Consider the following 21,054-nt stretch of genomic DNA (forward strand, 5'->3'; position numbering starts at 1 on the left):
TTGCATTCTAACTATTCTTTACACTAACTTCTGCATTCTAACTTCTGTATACTAGCTGTTCTGCATTCTAGCTGTTCTTTCCACTAACTTCTGCATACTAACCGTTCTTCATTCTAACTTCTGCATTCTAACTGTTCTTCATTCTAACTATTCTCTACACTAACTTCTGCATTCTAACTGTTCTTTACACTAATTTCTGCATTCTAACTGTTCTTTACAATAACTTCTGCATTCTAACTGTTCTTTACACTAACTTCTGCATTCTAACTGTTCTTTACACCAATTTCTGCATTCTAACTGTTCTTTATACTAACTTCTGCATTCTAACTGTTCTTTATACAAACTTCTGCATTCTAACTGTTCTTTATATACTAACTTCTGCATTCTAACTGTTCTTTATATACTAACTTCTGCATTCTAACTGTTCTTTACACTAACTTCTGCATTCTAACTGTTCTTTATACAAACTTCTGCATTCTAACTCTTCTTTATATACTAACTTCTGCATTCTAACTGTTCTTTACACTAACTTCTGCATTCTAACTGTTCTTGACACTAACTTCTGCATTCTAACTGTTCTTGACACTAACTTCTGCATTCTAACTGTTCTTTATACAAACTTCTGCATTCTAACTGTTCTTTACAATAACTTCTGCATTCTAACTGTTCTTTACACTAACTTCTGCATTCTAACTGTTCTTTATTCTAACTATTCTTTACACTAATTTCTGCATTCTAACTGTTATTTATACTATCTTCTGCATTCTAACTGTTCTTTATACAAACTTCTGCATTCTAACTCTTCTTTATATACTAACTTCTGCATTCTAACTGTTCTTTACTCTAACTTCTGCACTCTAACTGTTCTTTATACTAACTTCTGCATTCTAACTGTTCTTTATACTAACTTCTGCATTCTAACTGTTCTTTACACTAACTTCTCCATTCTAACTGTTCTTTACTCTAACTTCTACATTCTAACTGTTCTTTACACTAACTTCTGCATTCTATCTGTTCTTTATACAAACTTCTGCATTCTAACTGTTCTTTACACTAACTTCTGCATTGTAACTGTTCTTTATACAAACTTCTGCATTCTAACTGTTCTTTACACTAACTTCTGCATTCTAACTGTTCTTTATACTAACTTCCGCATTCTAACTGTTCTTTATACAAACTTCTGCATTCTAACTGTTCTTTTCACTAACTTCTGCATTCTAACTGTTCTTTATACAAACTTCTGCATTCTAACTGTTCTTTACACTAACTTCTGCATTCTAACTGTTCTTTATACAAACTTCTGCATTCTAACTGTTCTTTACACTAACTTCTGCATTCTAACTGTTCTTTATACAAACTTCTGCATTCTAACTGTTCTTTACACTAACTTCTGCATTCTAACTGTTCTTTATACAAACTTCTGCATTCTAACTGTTCTTTACACTAACTTCTGCATTCTAACTGTTCTTTATACTAACTTCTGCATTCTAACTGTTCTTTATACAAACTTCTGCATTCTAACTGTTCTTTACACTAACTTCTGCATTCTAACTGTTCTTTATACAAACTTCTGCATTCTAACTGTTCTTTACACTAACTTCTGCATTCTAACTGTTCTTTATACAAACTTCTGCATTCTAACTGTTCTTTACACTAACTTCTGCATTCTAACTGTTCTTTACACTAACGTCTGCATTCTAACTGTTCTTTATACTAACTTCTGCATTCTAACTTCTTTTCACTAACTTCTGCATTCTAACTGTTCTTTATACTAATTTCTGCATTCTAACTGTTCTTTACACTAACTTCTGCATTCTAACTGTTCTTTACACTAACTTCTGCATTCTAACTGTTCTTTACACTAACTTCTGCATTCTAACTGTTCTTTACACTAACTTCTGCATTCTAACTGCTCTTCATTCTAACTGTTCTTTACACTAACTTCTACATTCTCACTGTTCTTTACACTAACTTCTGCATTCTAACTGTTCTTTACACTAACTTCTGCATTCTAACTGTTCTTTACACTAACTTCTGCATTCTAACTGTTCTTTATACTAACTTCTGCATTCTAACTGTTCTTTACACTAACTTCTGCATTCTAACTGTTCTTTATACTAACTTCTGCATTCTAACTGTTCTTTACACTAACTTCTGCATTCTAACTGTTCTTTACACTAACTTCTGCATTCTAACTGTTCTTTACACTAACTTCTGCATTCTAACTGTTCTTTATACTAACTTCTGCATTCTAACTGTTCTTTATACTAACTTCTGCATTCTAACTGTTCTTTATACTAACTTCTGCATTCTAACTGTTCTTTATACTAACTTCTGCATTCTAACTGTTCTTTATACTAACTTCTGCATTCTAACTGTTCTTTATACTAACTTCTGCATTCTAACTGTTCTTTATACTAACTTCTGCATTCTAACTGTTCTTTATACTAACTTCTGCATTCTAACTGTTCTTTATACTAACTTCTGCATTCTAACTGTTCTTTACACTAACTTCTGCATTCTAACTGTTCTTCATTCTAACTGTTCTTTACACTAACTTCTGCATTCTAACTGTTCTTTATACTAACTTCTGCATTCTAACTGTTCTTCATTCTAACTGTTCTTTACACTAACTTCTGCATTCTAACTGTTCTTTACTCTTAAGTTCTGCATTCTAACTGTTCTTTATTCTAAATGTCCTGTATACTAGCTGTTTTCTATACATAACATCTGCATTCCAACTGTACTGTATACTGACTTTATTTTAACTTTGGAATTTTAACTGTTCTTTATACTAACTTCTGCATACTAACTTCTGTATACTTACTTCTGTATCCTAATTTCTGCATACTAACTTCTGCATACTAACTTATGCATACTTACTTCTGTATCCTAACTTCTGCATACTAACTTCTGCATACTTGCTTCTCTATCCTAACTTCGGCATACTAACTTCTGCATACTAACTTCTGTATACTTACTTTTGTATCCTAACTTCTGCATACTAATTTCTGCATACTAACTTCTGCATACTAACTTCTGTATACTTTCCTAACTTCTGCATACTAACTTCTGCATACTAACTTCTGTATACTTACTTCTGTATCCTAACTTCGGCATACTAACTTCTGCATGCTAACTTCTGTATACTTACTTCTGTATCCTAACTTCTGCATACTAACTTCTGTATACTTACTTCTGTATCCTAACTTCTGCATACTAACTTCTGCATACTTACTTCTGTATCCTAACTTCTGCATACCAACTTATGCATACTAACTTCTGTATCCTAACTTCTGTATCCTAACTTCTGCATACTAACTTCTGTATCCTAACTTTTGTATACTAACCTCTGCATACTAACCTCTGCATACTAACTTCTGCATACCAACTTCTGTATACTAACTTCTGCATACTAACTTCTGCATACTAACTTCTGTATACTAACTTCTGCATACTAACTTCTGCAAACTAACTTCTGCATACTAACTTCTGCATACTAACTTCTGTATACTAACTTCTGCATACCAACTTCTGCATACTAACTTCTGTATACTAACTTCTGCATACTAACTTCTGCATACTAACTTCTGTATACTAACTTCTGTATACTAACTTCTGCATACCAACTTCTGTATACTAACTTCTGTATCCTAAATTCTGCATACCAACTTCTGTATACTAACTTCTGCATACCAACTTCTGTATACTAACTTCTGCATACTAACTTCTGTATGGTAACTTCTGTATACTAACTTCTGTATCCTAACTTCTGTATGCTAACTTCTGTATACTAACTTCTGTATACCAATTTCTTTATACTAATTTCTGTGTCCTAACTTCTGTATCCTAACTTCTGCATACTAACTTCTGCATACTAACTTCTGTATCCTAACTTTAACATACTAACCATTCTGTATACTAACTGTTCTGTATTTCAACTTGTGCATTTCGTGTATCATAACCGTGATTAGTTTTATATATAAATTCTTTGGAATAGGAGCACTCTTTTCTTAACCCCTTGACTGCAGATTTTCAACAGTCAGACCTCAGCAAGCTACAGGAATGGAACAAAAAGTGTCTGCTACAATTCAATGAAGAATAATGTAAAGTCCTGCACCTTGGGAGGAGATACCCAGCTCACTAATACCACATGGGAAACACTCCACTATCCACCACAGAGGCAGAGAAAGACCTGGGACTATATGTTACCAGGCTACCAGTGAAGGGATATCCAGCACACCAGTACCACATGGGAAACACTGCACTATCCACCACAGAAGCAGAGAAAGACCTGGGAGTGTATGTTACCAGGCTACCAGTGAAGGGATATCCAGCACACCAATACCACATGTGAAACACTGCACTATCCACCACAGAGGCAGAGAAAGACCTGGGAGTGTATGTTACCAGGCTACCAGTGTAGGGATATCCAGCACACCATTACCACATGGGAAACACTCCACTAACCACCACAGAGGCAGAGAAAGACCCGGGAGTGTATGTTACCAGGCTACCAGTGAAGGGATATCCAGCACACCAATATCACATGGGAAACACTGCACTACCCACCACAGAGGCAGAGAAAGACCTAGGAGTGTATGTTACCAGGCTACCAGTGAAGGGATATCCAGCACACCAATACCACATTGGAAACACTCTACTATCCACCACAGAGGCAGAGGAAGACTTGGGAGTGTATGTTACCAGGCTACCAGTGAAGGGATATCCAGCACACCAATACCACATGGGAAACACTCCACTATCCACCACAGAGGCACAGAAAGACCTGGGAGTGTATGTTACCAGGCTACCAGTGAAGGGATATCTAGCACACCAATACCACATGGGAAACACTCCACTATCCACCACAGAGGCAGAGAAAGACTTGGGAGTGTATGTTACCAGGCTACCAGTGAAGGGATATCTAGCACACCAATACCACATGGGAAACACTGCTCTATCCACCACAGAAGCAGAGAAAGACTTGGGAGTGTATGTTACCAGGCTACCAGTGAAGGGAAATCCAGCACACCAATACCACATGGGAAACACTCCACTATCCACCACAGATGCAGAGAAAGACCTTGGAGTGTATGTTACCAGGGTATCAGTGAAGGGATATCTAGAACACCAATACCACATGGGAAACACTGCACTATCCACCACAGAGGCAGAGAAAGACTTGGGAGTGTATGTTATCAGGCTACCAGTGAAGGGATATCCAGCACACCAATACCACATGGGAAACACTCCACTATCCACCACAGAGGCAGAGAAAGACCTGGGAGTGTATGTTACCAGGCTACTAGTGAAGGGATATCCAGCACACCAATACCACATGGGAAACACTCCATTATCCACCACAGAGGCAGAGAAAGACCTGGGAGTGTATGTTACCAGGCTACCAGTGAAGGGATATCCAGCACACCAATACCACATGGGAAACACTCCATTATCCACCACATAGGCAGAGAAAGACCTGGGAGTGTATGTTACCAGGCTACCAGTGAAGGCCAGATCCATGCCAGTTGCAGCGGACGGGTTAATATTGAGTGTGGCGTACTCTCTTGATATGGTGCAGTGGTCCAGTGCCTAAGAGCAGGGAGCCATAGAAGTGAGTGCCAGGGCTGGGTGGTTTGAGCCTCAATGCCGCCACGTAACATCAGGAAGGAGATCCAGTCTTAGGCTTGAGTTATTTTATTCTTTCATGTTTTACAGCAAGGGAGACGACAGCTCAAGGGCAATTAAATAAAAAAGCAAGAAGAAAGCCCGCCATTCGCTGCTCCAACAAAAGTAACCAGAATATGTGTCTGATTTGTGTTTTTTCCCGTTTTCAAGGTGTGGTTAGTTTCTTCATACAAGTTTTTATAATGGAGTTTGTAGTTTGCCTTCGTTCGTCTATATTTTCTCCTGCCTTTGACTTGAACTCTTTTAAGAGGAGTGTATCAGACACCTCTCTTCCTGAAATTGACCTCTCTGTTGGCCACTTATTACTTTTGTCTTCGTGAGAACAGCGATTGGCTTTTTTTTAATTTTTTTTTATTTATTTATTTTTTTTACACCTTTTTTGTTGCCCTTGAGCAGTTTCCTTAGCTGTAAAAAAAAATAAAAAAATCTCAACTTCATACTAAAAATCCAACATGTCTGGCAAACTCCATCCCGAAAATCAAATTACAAAGCCATACTAGCTACATGGCTTAACCCGTCCGCTGCGATTGGCACGGATTTCGCCTTCACTGGTATCCTGGTAACACACAGTCCCAGGTCCTTCTCTGCCTCTGTGGCGGATAGTGGAGTGTTTCCCATGTGGTATTGGTGTACTGGATATCCCCTCCCAAGGTGCAGGACTTTACATTTTTCTTCATTGAATTGTAGCAGCCACTTTTTGTTCCACTCCTGTAGCTTGGTGAGGTCTGACTGTAGGAAAACCACATCAAAGGGGTTAACAGATACTAATACAATGTTGAAATAATTTGACATAAGGGTTGTATTCTCTATCTTTTTGGCATCCACGCACACACGTATTCAACAAGGCTTTCCTAGGAGTTTGGGGCTATTTCCAAAGGGTAGTTTTCTGACCCTGGCGGTAGTTTGATCCTTCTTCTGTGCCGTGAACCTAAAGAAGCACTCACGAGAACCCAGTTGATCTCCTTTTCAGCCTTTGGAAGTAGTTAATGGGAGAGGTGGAAGTGTCTGGGAATGGTGACCTCAGAGCCCTGATGCCTGGCTATTAAAACATTGTATCGGTCTTCACCAACATCATTGTGGCTGATTCATCTTTTTTTTTGTTGTTTTGTTTTTGTTGATTTTTTTACTTTTTTCAATTTTTTTTTTTACATCAAAGGAAGCAGCTCAAGGGCAAAAAAAAGATGTAGAAAAAAAAAGGCCGCCAATTGCTGCTCCTGCAAATGATAAAAGTGGAGTGGCCAAGAGAGAGGTCGGTTTCAGGTGGAGAGGCGTCTTGATGCACTCCTCTTGACTTAGCGCTGTGGCAATCCAACACTCCTAACAAACTCCACCCAAAATGGAATTGAAATCCAAGCCAGCTGCATGACTGTTAATAAATTCTAATACAGTAATACGTCGGTTTACGTGTGTTTACTGTATGATTGTTTGGATTTACGTACGAGCAAAAAAAAAAAAATAAAGCTAAAAATGCCTTGCTTTATGAGCGGTGACTTGGCATATGAGCATCCAGCTTGTACAAGTCAAAGATGCGAGCGCAGGTTCCCTTTGTGTGCCACAAGATGAGAACGCTCAGAGCAGAAAACAGTGGGAATGGGTCTCAGTTTGCGTTGTACACTTACAGAGGTAGCACCTGCGTGGTTGAGTCTGCTTATGCTTGTGGTCTAGTGTGCGATCTTTGTGTTTCCAGCATTATGGTGTTAGTTTACAAGCTTTTTGGTTTGTGAGTGAAATTCTGGAATGAATTAAGCTCGTAAACTGAGGTGTGACTGTGTGATGTTCAGAAAGTCTTCCTTTTGACAAGCCCCAAAACAGCGGCCAAGTATGAACACAGGAAACAGCTGTCAAGAGAAAGATTAAAATGTTCTCTGTGTTTGATGGCCCAACAAAGTGTTCTAACACACTGTACACATTCCAGGGCCTTTGCCAGAGAGGCACGAGAAGTTGTCCCCCTCACCCACCCTCCACCCCCACAACCAGCACCCCTCCCCCACCACCATCGCCACCGCTGCCACCACCACACCTGCCGCCCCAGTCACACCTTCAGCGCAGGACACAGGTATGCCTGACCCTCTGCGGGTGTGTCATTGGCTCCATCACTGCAGGCCCAGGAGGTGTTGAGGCAGGGCAGGCAGGGGGAAGCAGAGCATTGGCAGCAGCGGGTGTAGCAGCACAGTGGCCTGGCATCCAGCATGTGTTTGTCCAGTGTGCTGCAAGGCAAACGCACCATTTTTAGGACAAGCATTTTAACCCGGTAGCAGCAGCAATCATGTTTCTTAATGGTCCCTCTAAGCTAGAAAAATTAGAAAAAATCACCCCTCACACAAACCATTTCATAATATATATCAAAGCATTTGTGATCAGATTATGTATCATCTGTTTTGGGGGGGTTATAACGTGGCACAAATTTGGCCCGTCGATGCTACCGAGTTAAAGACATTTATTGCAAAGTGTTTAATCCGTGTGCGTCGGGTGACGGGAATTCCCGCTCGGGCGGAAAGCGTCGGGTGGCTGGAGTTCCCGCCATCCGATGCGCACGGCTTGGCCAAAAATAGCACCTCTTCCCAACATCATATCTATGCCGTGCTGCAACGTAGACACTTCAAATTTATTTAATCGTGGAGAGGAAGGATTGGCGATGAAAAAACAATATAAATTATTATGTTTTCGTTTGAAATTGCCACACGGGGCATTGATGAAAGACACCTATTTTACAAAATCTATCAGCACCGCCCGCGCGGTGCGAGGACGACAATAGTCCTCTAGCCCGACGCTTATGGGTTAAAATGGCCCAATAGGCAACAAACCCTGGCTGACAAGCGGCCCAAATCTGCAGAGGTTTCTATAACCTGTAGAAACATCATCCATGGTGCACTGCACCCATGTAGGACCCAAGGCCACTGTCCTAAAAATAGTAGTAATATAGATAGTAATAATAGCTGGTTTTATTATTTTTATTTTATTTTTTTATATTTTATTTTATATATTTTAGGTACTGCCCATATCCCTGGTAGACTGGCTTGAGGGGCCTCTTAGATGGCTCCAGTCTGTTAGTGGTGCAGGTGAATTTTATTTATAGTGTTTGCCGTGATGTATGGCTCTTGTTTGGTCCATGCTGACCCCCGGTGCTCCTCTTGAATGAAGTCGCTGAAGTTAGGGTTGATTGAAGACCTGGGCAGCATGTGGGTAGCAGCAGCAGCAGCAGCAGTAGTAGCTCCTCCCTGCAAAACAAGCCCCAGCAGCACCATTCCCCTCCACAGAGGACAAGGTGGATGGCGTGTTATTCAACAACAGCCCATACCTAGTAGGGAGGGGCTCCACACCTCACCATGGGGGAGGCCCAGCAAGGAAGCACCCCCTGTACGGGCCGGAGGACCCCTTTGCCCCGCCGCAGGAGGCCGCCACCAAGAAGTACGCACGCAGGTTCTGGATCCTTGGCAGCTTCTCCTTCTTGGCCATGTTCCAGGTGAGGCGTGTGTGTGCCCCTTGCTCTTTACTCCTGCCTGTCCTTAACTCACAGGATGGAGTCGAGGCCGTTTGTCCCGGGTCATGTTTTATTCACGGCAAGACAACCTACGTGTGATTAGTCCAGGCTGCTGTTGTTATGTTCTCCCCTCACTCTGCCCTCCCCTTATCCTCCCCATGTTATGTTCTCCCCTCACTCTGCCCTCCCCTTATCCTCCCCATGTTATGTTCTCCCCTCACTCTGCCCTCCCCTTATCCTCCCCATGTTATGTTCTCCCCTCACTCTGCCCTCCCCTTATCCTCCCCATGTTATGTTCTCCCCTCACTCTGCCCTCCCCTTATCCTCCCCATGTTATGTTCTCCCCTCACTCTGCACTCCCCTTATCCTCCCCATGTTATATTCTCCCCACACTCTGCCTCCCATCCTCCCCTTATCCTCCCCATGTTATGTTCTCCCCTCACTCTGCCCTCCCCTTATCCTCCCCATGTTATATTCTCCCCACACTCTGCCTCCCATCCTCCCCTTATCCTCCCCATGTTATATTCTCCTTACACTCTGCCTCCCATCCTCCCCTATCCTCCCCACAACTCCTCCTTCTCCCCATCTCACCTCCTCCCCTCCTCCCCAGTGCCTGATGTGGAACACGTGGGGGCCGCTCAGTGCCAGCATGGACGCGGCCTATCCCGGGTGGGGCAGCGACACGGTGGCCATGATGGGGAACTGGGGCACCATCACCTTTGTGGTGTTTGTGGCGCCCATGTGCTGGATTATGAGCACCCGCGGCCTGCGTGTGGGGGTGCTGGTGTGCTGCACCCTCGTGGCTGCCGGCGTGGTGCTGAGGGTGCTGCCTATACTGTTCTCAGACAATGTCACCTTCTTTACTGTGTGAGTGTGTGTGTGTGTGTGTGTTTACCTAGTTGTGAAGTACAGGAAAAGAGCTGTACTAGGCTCCTGCTGTCCAAGTCTCCATAACGCTTATTATCCAGTTTGGGTTTAAATTCATGAATCGTTTTTGCGCACACAGTCTCCTCGTCAAGTTCGTTCCATGTTGTTGTGCTTCTGTATGAAAAACTGTATTTCTTGGTGTCTCTGCTACAGTCACTCTTCTTCAATTTCTTACTGTTCCCTCTTGTCACATTCCTGTCACATACCACTAAGGGCCGCTTTCACAGTCATTTTGTTTGTTTTGATCGTTACCAATGGTTGTTATCGCTGCTATAGTATTTCCACGTAAAACTGGCTGATGGGGTAGTGGCGGCTGCGGGGTTAGCCTAGCCCCGCACCTTACCACACGCTCTCAACACCTCTCGCTTCCTCTGCAGCCGCCACTACCCCATAGGCCAGTTTCACGTGGAAAACTATAGCGTCGATCGGCGCCATTGGTAACGATCAAAATAAACAAAACGACTGAAGGCGGCCCTAAGTCTTCCCTGTCCAATTTCTCCAATCCCTCTTGTATCCTGTGCAATGCTATTAGGTCCCCTCTCTCTCGTCTTCTTTCCAGTGTTATTAGTCCCAATTTCTCCAGTCTTTCTTCATAAGTATGTTCTCTCAGAGTTTCCGGTGTGTGTGTGTGTGTGTGTGTGTGTGTGTGTGTGTGTGTGTGTGGTGCTGAGGGTACTGCCGATACTGATCTCAGACAATGACACTTTCTTTACTCTGTGCGTGTGTGTGTGTGTGTGTGTGTGTGTGTGTGTGTGCTCCATCAGCCCATCTCTCCCCTCGCCCCTTCCAACCCATTCACCTCTCTTCTTAAAGTCACATTCTCCTCTCTTTTCTCCAAGCCCTTCACCTTTACCTAACCTAACCTAGCCCTCCCCCACACCCACCACCTCACACTCCATGCCCTGCTCACCTCTTCTGGCTATGCCCCCTTACACCTGCCCCCTCTCTCTTCCAGGATGTGCCATGTGTGTGCCATTCTGGTGGGCACAGCGGGCACCCTCATCATGGCAGCTCCCCCCTTGATCGCTGCTGTCTGGTTCCCCCCTAAACAGCGAACCACTGCCACAGGTACACTTGTTCACCTGGTGTGTGTGTGTGTGTGTGTGTGTGTGTGTGTGTATTTACCTATTTGTATTTACCTCTTTGTAGTCTAGGTGGCCCGAGCTAAGCTCTAAGAGTCCCGTCTCCGTATCTACATTCATCCAGCCTTTCCTTCATTTGCTGGACACTGCTCGCCTCCACCACCTCTTCCCGCAAGCTGTTCCATGTGTTAACACTTCTATGTGGAAAACTATACTTTTTCAAGTCACTCAGACAGGTTCCTTTATTAAGTTTCTTTCCATGTCCTCTCAGCCCCCGCATTCTCACAGTAGAGAAGAGATCATCTCTATCCACTTCATCAAACTTATTTACCGACTTAAACAGTGTGATCAGATCTCCTCTCTCCCTTCTTTGTTCCAGTGTCGTCAAGTCCATCTCCTTCAATCTGTCTTCATACGTCACATTCGAGAGTTCTAGGACCATTTTAGTTGCAATTCTCTGTATCCTTTCCAACTTTCTGATATCCTTCTTTTTGTGAGGCGACCACACAACTGCAGCATATTCAAGTTTTGGTCTTATCAGTGATGTTATTATTTTCCTCATCATTTCCTTGTCCATATAATGGAATGGTACCCTTATATTTTGCATCATCCTGTAGGTTTCTCCAAACAGCTTGTTTATGTGCTTTTCTGGGGATAGTGTGTCTTGCATCGTTACTCCCAAATCTTTTCTTCATGTACCACCTTTAAGTTTTCTTCTCCCATCCTGTATGTTTTCCTGGGTCTTTTTTTACTTTTCCTCATTTCCATAACATGGCATTTGTTTGCATTAAATTCCACCTCCCATAACTGGCTCCATCTGTACACTCTGTCCAGGTCTTTTTGCAGCTCTTCACAGTCTTCCTCCGTCCTCACTTTTCTTATTAACTGCATCGTCTGCAAAAAGGCTCATATAACTTTTTATACCCTTCGGCATATCATTTATATATATTATGAACATTATTGGTGCCAGAACTGAACCTTGAGGAACTCCACTCTCTGCTCTCCTCCAATTTGATTTCTCTTCCTGTCAAGTAATCCTTCATCCACTCGATAACCTTTCCACTCATTCCTCCCCACTGCTGTAGTTTCCAGATTAACCTTTTGTGCGGAACCTTGTCAAAAGCTTTTTTCAAATCGAGATATACACAATCGGCCCATCCTTCTCTCTCTTGCACCACGTCTGTTGCTCTTGAGTAGAAACATGGTAAGTTGGTGACACATGATTTCCCCTTTCCAAATCCAAACTGTCCTTCATTTATCATGTTTCCCTTTTCTAAATGTTCAACCCATTGTTTTTTATAATACTTTCACAAATCTTGCACATTACACTTGTCAAAGAAACTGGTCTATAATTTAGTGGTTCAGTTTTATCTCCACTTTTGTAAATTGGTACAATGTTTGCTCTCTTCCACTCTAAGGGCACTTTTCCTGTATTTATAGAGCATGCTATTATGTCAGAAAGTGGCTCCAATAATTCATTTCTACACTTTTAGCACTTGACCGGAGATGTCATCCAGTCGCACAGCTTTCCTTCCCTCTAAGGTTTTCATCAGCTGCAACAGTTCCCCTTTCTCAGCCTTTACAAGATTTAGTTTCTCTTCATTACAATTTTTGAGCCCCAGTCAAAGTCGGTCTCTTTCGTAAACACTCTATGAAAAAATTTATTTAATATTTCTGCATTTCCTTGTCCTTTTCGTAGAATACATTTATTTCTCTTAGCCTTTCCACTCCTTCATTTCTTTTTAGCTTCCCGTTAATGAATTTGTAAAACATTTTTAGTTCTTCCTTACAACTAAAAACTATTCTTTTTTCAAATTTAGCTTCCTCTTCTCTCCTTATTTTCACATATTCATTTCTTGCTTTTTTATATTTGTCTCTGTTATTCTTATTTGGTCTTTTCTTTAAATTCCTCCATGCCTTATTTATGTTTTGTTTTGCTGTTTCACACCTCCATCCAAACCATGTTTTTTCTCCTTTAATTTTTGCTGTGTATTATGGAACATATATCTCTATTCCTCTGTTGTAATCATTCATAAAAAAGTCATATTTCTTTTGAGTGTTAGTACTCCTCTTCATATCACTCCAGTCTACCCCAGTGAAGGAAGTCTTGAGTCCAACGTAATCTTTTAACTTATGTGCACAGTTACGATCACATAGTGCTTTGAGAATTGCGGTGTGTGTGTGTGTGTGTGTGTGTGTTTATCTATTCACCCATCCACTGCAATTGTCAGGGGTTCTGCCTTCACTGATAGCCTGGTAATGTACAGTCCCAGGTCTTTCTCTGCCTCTGTGGTGGATATTGGAGTGTTTCCCATGTAGTATTGGTATGCTGGATTTCCCCAGCAGCCACTTTTTCTTCCATTCCTGTAGCTTGGTGATGTCTTCTGGTAGGAAATACGCAGTCAAGGGCTTTATGGTTTCCAGGGGTGAGATTCATGAAACTCTTACATGCTCTTAAGCCACACCTACGACCACGCAGTGCCTCCGCCGCAATTCTCAAAGCGCTACGTGGTTGTAACTGTGCACATAAGTTAAAAGTGGGTCGGGTTCAGACGTAAGCCTTACGAGGTCTCTGATTTACATGGAATGCATTATAATTAGTGTTTCCTAACATGAAAATGGGAAGAACATGTGTTCAATAAGTAAATCTATCTATCAAAGTGAGCAATCAACAGCAGAGGTATTTGTTTAACAACTTTTGTGTGCGGTGCCGCTACAGAGGCAACACTTCCCTCAAAATACTGGAGTCACAGCTGGCCAGACTGCTGCCACTGCTTCCCGTGGCTCAGTGATTGTGCTCCGAGAAGCCTGGATAAAGTGTAAGAGAACGGTGACAGATGAGAAGTGTTAGATTAGTCATTCAGTGTTATGTGAAGCAACAAACTATCAGAGTATTACAGGGGAGTTGGCCGTGTGTCACTCTGAATGATTTATTACATATATAATTATATCCCATTGCCTCCCGATTTCTGCAAAAAGGCTTTTTTATTTGCATTACATTGACTAGTGTCACGTGTGCAGTTTTCTTTGATCTGCTCCGAGGGGGCGCTGAATAGTCTTCTATTTAACGAGTGTGTAGAAACTCTCGTTGAGGCAGTCACTGGGTGGAGAGGGAGGATGACTCATCGCCGCGGCGGGGCGTGAGGTGTGGCTCGTGATTGGCTGGCTCACCTCAAGAAGCGACTGTGATTTGCTGGTGACTGTGATGACGTCACGTCGCAGCTCCCCGAGTCTTCCACCAATCAGCTGCGGCCTGCAGGGCTGCAATCTCCTTTGAGAATTAGCCTCCCTACGTGATCATAAGGACTACTTAAGCTACGACAACGCAGGCTTACGTCAACGTAACCTTCGAGAATCTTGCCCCAGGGCCTGAGTTAAGCTGGGATAGTCCTGTCTCCTTGTCTATATTTGTCCAAGCTCTCCTTCATTTGCTGGACACTCCCCACCTCCACAGTCTCTTCCCTTAGACCATTCCACACTCCTGTCTGGGAAACTGTACTTCTTTTTATCCTTCAGACATGTTCCCTTTTTCAGCTCCTTACTGTGTCCTCTCAGCCCCCTCCTCCCCCCTCTGTCACAACCAGGTCACTTCTATCCAGTTTGTCTGATCCACTAGTAGATTAAATTTTATTCGAAGCTATAAAGTCTCCTCTTCACCTCCCCTCCTCAAGCGTTGTCAGTTCCATTTCCTCCAGTCTGTTCTCATTCAGCAGGCTTGACAGCTCCGGTACAATGTTGGTCGCTGTCCTCTGTATCCCTTCCAGCCTCCTTATATATTTTCCCTGTGGGGGACCAAACCAACGCTGCATACTCCAATCTTGGTCTTATCATTGCCGTTATGATTTTTTTTTCATCATGTCCTTATCCATATAATGATACGCCATTCTAATATTTTGCAACAAGTTATGTCTCCAGATATTGTATTTAAGTGCTTATCAGGGGTCAGAGTGTCTTGAACAATCACCCAAGGTCCCTGTTGTTGTTTACTGCCTCCATATCTGCTATGTTTCCGTGGGTCTGTTCTTACTCTTTCCCATTTTTATTCTATGACATTTCTGTGTTGAATTCCACTTCCCACTGCTTACTCCATCCATGTATCTCATTTACGTCATTTTGTGGCCTCTCACGATCTTCTTCTTCCTATATCCTACTCAGGAGCTTGGTATCATCTGCAGACATACTCATATAGCTTGACACTTCCTCTGGCATATTAGTAATGTACAACAAGAACATTATTGGTGCCGGCACCGAGCCCCGTGGCACCCCACTCATCGCTGTTCTCCACTCTGACTTTTCGTCCCTCACCACCGTTCTTATTCCTCTGTTCATCAAGTAATCTTTAATCCAGTTCATGAATTTCTTTACTGTTTTTAGAGCTAGTATTTTTTTTGTTCTGAACTTGTGTCCTCTTGCTCTTCCACACTTATAATATCAGAAAATCTCTGTTGACTCTTCCCAGCGCCTCGTTCCTTTGTCCTTCATGACTAGGTCAGTCCCGGCTCCCCTGTGCTCAAGTGCTGGAAGGTTTGGCCTCTTCAGACTCCTAGTGTGCCAGGCTCAGTAGTGTGCTGGTGTGTGGCTTTGGTCAGGCTGCATCTGAGTCTGTTGTGTGTTAGTGTAAGCCTGTGTTCACGTTTGTATTTGTTTACTTTCTAGCAGAGCGTTCACACTCCCTTGCTCATCCTTGCACCTTTTGGCAGCCTTCGCCCAGATGTGCAATGTCCTGGGGAACTCCGGCAGCTACCTGGAGCCGCTGCTGGTGAAAGAGCCATCCTCGCCGCACCCCGGGCCTGAGGAGGTGCAGGAGATACAGTCAGACGTCAACTTGCTCATGTATATCTGTGAGGGAGGCTTTCACTTTTACACAGTTTGGCTGCAGTGTGTGTGAAGTGTTTTTTGTATGCCAAATTATTAACAAAACTTTACTAATTTACCTGTGTGTGTGTGTGTGTGTGTGTGTGTGTGTGTGTGTGTGTGTGTGTGTGTGTGTGTTTACCTATTTGTATTTACTAGTCTACCGGGCCCGAGCTAAGCACTAATAGTCCCGTCTCCGTATCTACATTCATCCAGCCTTTCCTTCACTTGCTGGACACTGCTCGCCTCCACCACCTCTTCCCGCAAGATGTTCCATGTGTTAACACTTCTATGTGGAAAACTATACTTTTCAAGTCACTCAGACAGGTTCCTTTATTAAGTTTCTTTCCATGTCCTCTCAGCCCCCGCATTCTCACAGTAGAGAAGAGATCATCTCTATCCACCTCATCAAACTTATTTACCAACTTATACAGCGTGATCAGATCTCCTCTCTCCCTTCTTTGTTCCAGTGTCGTCAAGTCCATCTCCTTCAATCTGTCTTCATACGTCACATTCGAGAGTTCTGGGACCATTTTAGTTGCAATTCTCTGTATCCTTTCCAACTTTCTGATATCCTTCTTTTTGTGAGGCGACCACACAACTGCAGCATATTCAAGTTTTGGTCTTATCAGTGTTGTTATTATTTTCCTCATCATTTCCTTGTCCACATAATGGAATGGTACCCTTATATTTTGCATCATCCTGTAGGTTTCTCCAAACAGCTTGTTTATGTGCTTTTCTGGGGATAGTGTGTCTTGCATCGTTACTCCCAAATCTTTTCTTCATGTACCACCTTTAAGTTTTCTTCTCCCATCCTGTTTTCCTGGGTCTTTTTTTACTTTTCCTCATTTCCATAACATGGCATTTGTTTGCATTAAATTCCACCTCCCATAACTGGCTCCATCTGTACACTCTGTCCAGGTCTTTTTGCAGCTCTTCACAGTCTTCCTCCGGCCTCACTTTTCTTATTAACTTTGCATCGTCTGCAAAAAGGCTCATATAACTTTTTATACCCTTCGGCATATCATTTATATATATTATGAACATTATTGGTGCCAGAGCTGAGCCTTGGGGAACTCCACTCTCTGCTCTCCTCCAATTTGATTTCTCTTCTCTAATCACTGTTATCATTTCTCTTCCTGTTAAGTAATCCTCCATCCACTCGATAACCTGGTGGCGGATCCAGGGGGGGGGGCACCTGGTCATGTGCCCCCCCCCAAAAATGAAATATTATAATTCTTAATAACAGAATTAATAATAGTAATAATAATAATAATAATAATAATAATAATAATAATAATAATAATAATAATAATAATAATAATAATAATAATAATAATTATTATTAGCCATCACCTGGCAAGGGTTTGTGGTCCCTCCTCAAAGGAACGTACGCGCTTGACCCTGACGGCCTGCATATAGCCTGTGTCCCCACCCATGGGATGGCGACAAATAAAAAAAAAAAAAATGTAACAGGATGCTCGTATACCAAGTCACCGATCGTAATCCAAGGCATTTTTGTGGTACTTTTTTGCTCGTAAATCAAATCACTTGTAAACTTAGGCACTTGTAAACCAAGGGCTGACTGTAGGTACACACACACACACACACACACACACACACACACACACACTCACTCACTCCGTCCTTCCCGGCAGGGGCGGTCGTGGGTGTGGCGATTCTTGTGGCGGTGTACCTGTACTTCCCTGCCAAGCCTCCCACGCCCCCTTCCCTCACATCCCACGTGGAGAGGCTGGACTTCAGGGCGGGTGTGAAGATGATGGCCAGGTGAGGCTGTGGGGGGAAGGTGCAGCTTGGTGAGGGTGTGGCTGTGGGGGGAAGGTGCAGCTTGGTGAGGGTGTGGCTGTGGGGGGAAGGTGCAGCTTGGTGAGGGTGAGGCTGTGGGGGGAAGGTGCAGCTTGGTGAGGGTGTGGCTGTGGGGGGAAGGTGCAGCTTGGTGAGGGTGTGGCTGTGGGGAGGGAGGGTGCAGCTTGGTGAGGGTGTGGCTGTGGGGGGAAGGTGCAGCTTGGTGAGGGTGTGGCTGTAGGGGGAAGGTGCAGCTTGGTGAGGGTGCGGCTGTGGGGGGAAGGTGCAGCTTGGTGAGGGTGTGGCTGTGGGGGGAAGGTGCAGCTTGGTGAGGGTGAGGCTGTGGGGGGAAGGTGCAGCTTGGTGAGGGTGTGGCTGTGGGGGGATGGTGCAGCTTGGTGAGGGTGTGGCTGTAGGGGGAAGGTGCAGCTTGGTGAGGGTGTGGCTGTGGGGAAGGTGCAGCTTGGTGAGGTGTGAGGCTGTGGGGGAAGGTGCAGCTTGGTGAGGTGTGGGTGTGGGGGGAAGGTGCAGCTTGGTGAGGGTGTGGCTGTGGGGAGGAGGTGCAGCTTGGTGAGGGTGTGGCTGTGGGAGGAGGGTGCAGCTTGGTGAGGGTGCGGCTGTGGGGAGGGAGGGTGCAGCTTGGTGAGGGTGAGGCTGTGGGGGGAGCGTGCCGCTTGGTGAGGTGCGGCTGTGGGGAGGAGGGTGCAGCTTGGTGAGGGTGTGGGTGTGGGGAGGAGGTGCAGCTTGGTGAGGGGGTGGCTGTGGGGGGACGGTGCTGCTTGGTGAGGGTGAGGCTGTGGGGAGGGAGGGTGCAGCTTGGTGAGGGTGTGGCTGTGGGAGGGAGGGTGCAGCTTGGTGAGGGTGCGGCTGTGGGGAGGGAGGGTGCAGCTTGGTGAGGGAGGGTGCAGCTTGGTGAGGGTGTGGCTGTAGGGGGAAGGTGCAGCTTGGTGAGGGTGCGGCTGTGGGGGGAAGGTGCAGCTTGGTGAGGGAGGTGCAGCTTGGTGAGGGGTGAGGCTGTGGGGAGGGAGGGTGCAGCTTGGTGAGGGTGAGGCTGTGGGGGAGGTGCAGCTTGGTGAGGTGTGGCTGTGGGGAAGGTGCAGCTTGGTGAGGTGAGGCTGTGGGGAAGGTGCAGCTTGGTGAGGGTGTGGCTGTGGGAAGGAGGGTGCAGCTTGGTGAGGTGTGGCTGTGGGGAGGAGGGTGCAGCTTGGTGGGGGTGCGGCTGTGGGGTGGGAGGGGGCAGCTTGGTGTGGGTGAGGCTGTGGGGGGAGGGTGCAGCTTGGTGAGGGTGTGGCTGTGGGGGGAGGGTGCAGATTGGTGAGGGTGTGGCTGTGGGGAGGGAGAGTGCAGCTTGGTGAGGTGTGGCTGTGGGGAGGGAGGGTGCAGATTGGTGAGGGTGTGGCTGTGGGGAGGAGGGTGTGGCTGTGGGGAAGGTGCAGCTTGGTGAGGATGTGGCTGTGGGGGAGGGTGCAGCTTGGTGAGGTGTGGCTGTGGGGAGGGAGGGTGTGGCTGTGGGGAGGTAGGGTGCAGCTGGGTGAGGGTGTGGCTGTGGGGAGGGAAGGTGCAGCTTGGTGAGGGTGTGGCTGTGGGGAGGGAAGGTGCAGCTTGGTGAGGTGTGGCTGTGGGGAGGAAGGTGCAGCTTGGTGAGGGTGTGGCTGTGGGGAGGAGGGTAAGGCTGTGGGGAAGGTGCAGCTTGGTGAGGGTGTGGCTGTGGGAGGAGGTGCAGCTTGGTGAGGGTGTGGCTGTGGGAGGAGGTGCAGGTTGGTGAGGGTGTGGCTGTGGGAGGGAGGGTGCAGCTTGGTGAGGGGGAGGCTGTGGGGAGGGAGGTGCAGCTTTGTGAGGGTGTGGCTGTGGGGAGGAGGGTGCAGCTTGGTGAGGGTGGCTGTGGGGAGGGAGGTGCAGCTTGGTGAGGGTGTGGCTGTGGGGAGGAGGTGCAGCTGGGTGAGGGTGAGGCTGTGGGGAGGGAGGGTGCAGCTTGGTGAGGGTGAGGCTGTGGGGGAGGTGCAGCTTGGTGAGGGTGTGGCTGTTGGGGGATGGTGCAGCTTTGTGAGGGTGTGGCTGTGGGGGGAAGGTGCAGCTTGGTGAGGGTGTGGCTGTGGGAGGGAGGGTGCAGCTTGGTGAGGTGTGGCTGTGGGAGGAGGTGCAGCTTGGTGAGGGTGTGGCTGTGGGGAGAAGGTGCAGCTTGGTGAGGGTGAGGCTGTGGGAGGAGGGTGCAGCTTGGTGAGGGTGTGGCTGTGGGGAGGGTGCAGCTTGGTGAGGGTGTGGCTGTGGGGAGGGAGGGTGCAGCTTGGTGAGGGTGTGGCTGTGGGGAGGGAAGGTGCAGCTTGGTGAGGGTGTGGCTGTGGGGAGGGAGGGTGTGGCTGTGGGGGGAAGGTGCAGCTTGGTGAGGGTGTGGCTGTGGGGGGAAGGTGCAGCTTGGTGAGGGTGTGGCTGTGGGGGGAAGGGTGTGGCTGTGGGGAAGGTGCAACTTGGTGAGGGTGTGGCTGTGGGGAGGAGGGTGCAGCTTGGTGAGGTGTGGCTGTGGGGAAGGTGCAGCTTGGTGAGGTGTGGCTGTGGGGGGAAGGTGCAGCTTGGTGAGGGTGTGGCTGTGGGGGGGTCGGTTCAGGATGGGGCGGGAAGGTGAAACGTGGGGAGGGTGTGGCTGTGGGAGGGAGGGTGCAGCTTGGTGAGGGTGTGGCTGTGGGAGGGAGGGTGCAGCTTGGTGAGGGTGTGGCTGTGGGAGGAAGGTGCAGCTTGGTGAGGGTGTGGCTGTGGGGGGACGGTGCAGCTTGGTGAGGGTGTGGCTGTGGGAGGGAGGGTGCAGCTTGGTGAGGGTGTGGCTGTGGGGAGGGAGGGTGCAGCTTGGTGAGGGTGTGGCTGTGGGAGGGAGGTGCAGCTTGGTGAGGGGTGTGGCTGTGGGAGGAGGTGCTGCTTGGTGAGGGTGTGGCTGTGGGGAGGGAGGGTGCAGCTTGGTGAGGGTGTGGCTGTGGGGGGAAGGTGCAGCTTGGTGAGGGTGTGGCTGTAGGGGGAAGGTGCAGCTTGGTGAGGGTGTGGCTGTGGGGAGGGAGGGTGCAGCTTGGTGAGGGTGTGGCTGTGGGGAGGGAGGGTGTGGCTGTGGGGGGAAAGTGCAGCTTGGTGAGGGTGTGGCTGTGGGGAGGGAGGGTGCAGCTGGGTGCGGGTGTGGCTGTGGTGGGAAGGTGCAGCTTGGTGAGGGTGTGGCTGTGGGGGGAAGGTGCA

At 46.2% G+C, this 21,054-nt stretch overlaps 1 protein-coding gene across 8 annotated transcripts in view; it reads left to right on the forward strand.

Moving 5' to 3' along the window:
* The window catches only part of LOC126995798 (solute carrier family 49 member 4 homolog), a 40,985-nt gene that overhangs the window by 9,541 nt on the left and 10,390 nt on the right, over window positions 1–21,054 (forward strand). For 5 of the 8 annotated variants that reach the window (XM_050855640.1, XM_050855643.1, XM_050855641.1 and 2 more), the window contains 6 exons: window positions 7,607–7,747; window positions 8,949–9,154; window positions 9,783–10,039; window positions 11,055–11,167; window positions 15,882–16,022; window positions 17,694–17,823. In XM_050855640.1, coding sequence (XP_050711597.1) covers window positions 7,607–7,747; window positions 8,949–9,154; window positions 9,783–10,039; window positions 11,055–11,167; window positions 15,882–16,022; window positions 17,694–17,823 — 988 coding nt within the window. The remainder of the gene's footprint in view (window positions 1–7,606; window positions 7,748–8,948; window positions 9,155–9,782; window positions 10,040–11,054; window positions 11,168–15,881; window positions 16,023–17,693; window positions 17,824–21,054) is intronic. The other 3 variants (XM_050855646.1, XM_050855647.1, XM_050855642.1) reach the window with 2 other exon arrangements.

This window comes from Eriocheir sinensis, chromosome 9 (assembly GCF_024679095.1).
Source record: "Eriocheir sinensis breed Jianghai 21 chromosome 9, ASM2467909v1, whole genome shotgun sequence".
In the NCBI taxonomy this organism is placed as follows: Eukaryota; Metazoa; Arthropoda; class Malacostraca; order Decapoda; family Varunidae; genus Eriocheir; species Eriocheir sinensis.